The sequence below is a fragment of the Limulus polyphemus genome, unplaced genomic scaffold (genome assembly GCF_000517525.1).
Source record: "Limulus polyphemus unplaced genomic scaffold, Limulus_polyphemus-2.1.2 Scaffold1998, whole genome shotgun sequence".
Taxonomy (NCBI): domain Eukaryota; kingdom Metazoa; phylum Arthropoda; class Merostomata; order Xiphosura; family Limulidae; genus Limulus; species Limulus polyphemus.
The window spans coordinates 109,367-112,421 of record NW_013667608.1 but is presented as its reverse complement, the minus strand read 5'-3'; the positions used below and the strand labels follow the sequence as shown (position 1 = coordinate 112,421).

The 3,055-nt window shown below is 28.6% G+C and overlaps 1 protein-coding gene across 1 annotated transcript in view; it reads right to left on the bottom strand.

The window, feature by feature from the left end:
* Positions 1-371: 371 nt before the first annotated feature.
* The window catches only part of LOC106465606 (kinesin-like protein KIF20B), a 104,296-nt gene continuing 101,612 nt past the window's right edge, over positions 372-3,055 (bottom strand). Inside the window, exon 21 of the mRNA XM_013925840.2 lies at positions 372-628. Coding sequence (XP_013781294.1) covers positions 563-628 — 66 coding nt within the window. The 3' untranslated portion in view covers positions 372-562. The remainder of the gene's footprint in view (positions 629-3,055) is intronic.

Below are 3,055 nucleotides of genomic sequence, written 5' to 3'. Positions count from 1 at the left end.
CCACTGCAGGGATCGAAACCCGAATTTAAACATTATAAGCTCTCAACCTTACCGTCTAGCTTCATAAAATGCTTGCAAATATCACGATTTACCAGAACAAAATTGACGATCATTATTAGTCATTTGCACAGACTTAGAGAAAGTTAAATCTTGATGAAACTATGCTATCAAGAAGAAAAAACCCATAAATAAAAAAATTAGAAATATAAAAGAAACACAAAACACTCCTACACTCGATTTTGTGGATATATTATTGCTGTACCTTCATTTCTACTAATATTCTTTTAATCCCACAAAAGAATATTTTTGTCTTGAATGTGCCATTGTTTGTGCATCTAATTACCAATACAATTTTATAAACAACACAAAACTATTTTAGAAATGGGTATTTAATTATCAACTGAAAGCACATATGTACATGTGAAGAGAAAAAATGGAAACTACGTGATCAGACACAAGACAGTTCATATACACAGAAAGTAGTGTACAGTTATTGAACACCAATTTACATATATAAAAAAATAAAAATGATTCCTTTGCTAGAATCTTGAAACTTGGTTCATCAGTTACGTTTTCTCAACTTTCTTCTTACAATTGTGTGTGGAGATGCGGAATTACTATTTTCAACCTGGCAAAAGAAAGTAAGATTCATCAACAAATATAGACTGTAGAAAATAATTTTTTTGAATAATACCTATTACAAAAAATACATAACTCACATATTGTTTAACGTGTTCTTATACACCACTATATAGATATAAAAATAGCTAGTTTGTCAACTTGATAATTTGACCTAAAAAACACCTGTTCAGGTCACGCATAAAGATATCAATTGTAGAAGGGTGTTCTTAAAACTTTAATTAATAATTAACATTATTTTAAGAATCAAATGAAAATTAATTTTTCATGTAGTGATAGAAATACTTTACTCTTCCTTTCCAATAGCAGTGAAAGTTAAACAGCTAGATGATAATTTTTCAACATTGTTACTTGCCCCTTTCTAAAGTAGCACTACTTTATATAACTCAGGACTTGCACTAGTACCTTGAACATCCATTACTGAAAACTATCGAAATTTACTAATATGTAAAACATGTTGCATTATTCACAGTACAAGTAAGGAACCCTCTTGAAATCAATGTTTTACCACAGTTGTCTACAAATAACCGTCATATCACCAGAATACATGGAATAGAAGCATGGTTCTCTACTTTATGCACTTTATACTAGTGAGATTTTTTTAAACAAAAAACACACACCTTTTTAGATTCCTGAATGAAATTAATAGCAATAGAAAGTTTTATTTAAATCTAACTTTTTAATAATTTCAATTCTATATTACTAAGGTTTTAATATGATGTAAATGTTTAATTATTTAATTTATATGCTTAAGAGACTAAACTGTATCTATAGTAAAACTAGTGTGATAGGTTGGATTGTTAAAAAGTCTTTAATATTAGCAATTTTAAACAGGATAACCTTTTAAATCAGTTTTTAGAGCATTCACTTGAAGTGCAAACAGTCTCTAGTTCAATTTCTGCTTGTGGGAGATGCAAAAACTGAAAAATCTGCTGCTCAACTAATGGTTATTCCATGACACTGAAATAAGGGTCAGGGACAGGCCTTATTTATGAGAAGGGAAGAATGTGGTAGTTGGAATTGTTGAAAAGTAACTTTTTTTTAGTTTCTAGTAGGATAACCCTTTAGCTAGTCTGACGTGTGACAGGTCTTGAGTTTGATACCAAGGCAAGGTACTGTACCAGGATTTAGTTTTCAATTTAAAAACATTATATTGTACATTTGACTAAGTAAAAAAAATCCAATTTTTATAAATTTGTGGATTGTTTAAAAAGTTTACATGTATCTAAATATACTGAGTCAAGAAATTGGCACCATAAGAGATGCAATTTTAAAACTCTGACACCTATACTACTTTCTGCAAAAATAAGTAACCATACATTTATATTTTAATGAACATTTTTATAAGTTGTAGTGATGTTCAGAGAGAAACTATGAGCATTTAAGGTATATAGTGAACTTTATGCGAGATGAAGCAAAACATTAGGAGCTTCTCTGTATGCCAAGTCCACAATCTTAAAAAATTATCAAGAGCATAAGTGAGCAAATGGCATATCACAATGCACATAGTATAACAGCTTCCATGTCTTTTGGTAATGTTCTGTGAACTACTTGAAAGTTATTTATTGTACATTTTATGTCATACTAAATACACTTATCTGTAAAGAAACAAGCATTCTATAATTTTTTTCTATTTTCACTTAATCACAATGTGTCTATTACATACAGTATTTTGTAAGCATTTTAAACCAAAATTTAAATATTTCAGAATTTATAATTTCTCATTGAATAACAAATTTTCATTCAAATCTTTCTCAGCTGTTTAAGTAAACCTGTTTATTATTTAGTGGTTTTACCTTTTAATATTATTGTAGATTTATGCTGATGTTGTAATAAATAAGTTTATTCTGTGATATCTTTGATACTAAGCATGCTTTTCACTATCTGTTCTACTTTTTGTTAATAAATTAGCAATGAAAAGCATTATCACAGTTAAGTGATGAATAAGGATGCCTTTTACAACAGGAAAATTAATGATCAGTCAGAGATAAACATAATAATCAGAATACTGCTTGTGTTTCCAGAATGACCTACAAACTTTTCTTAACTATGAAAATCATACAAAACATCCTTGAGTACATATTTAAGTTAGCAATTCTTGGTCTTCTACAAAATATCATAAGAAAGCACAAAAGCATAGTGACCCAATTACACAAGCGATTTGTTTATAGAAGCATAGTTATACAATTACACAAGTGATTTGTTTATAGAAGCATAATTATACAATTACACAAGTGATTTGTTTGTAGAAGCATAGTTATACAATTACACAAGTGATTTGTTTGTAGAAGCATAGTTATACAATTACACAAGTGATTTGTTTATAGAAGCATAGTTATACAATTACACAAGTGATTTGTTTATAGAAGCATAGTTATACAATTACACAAGTGATTTGTTTATAGAAGCATATATA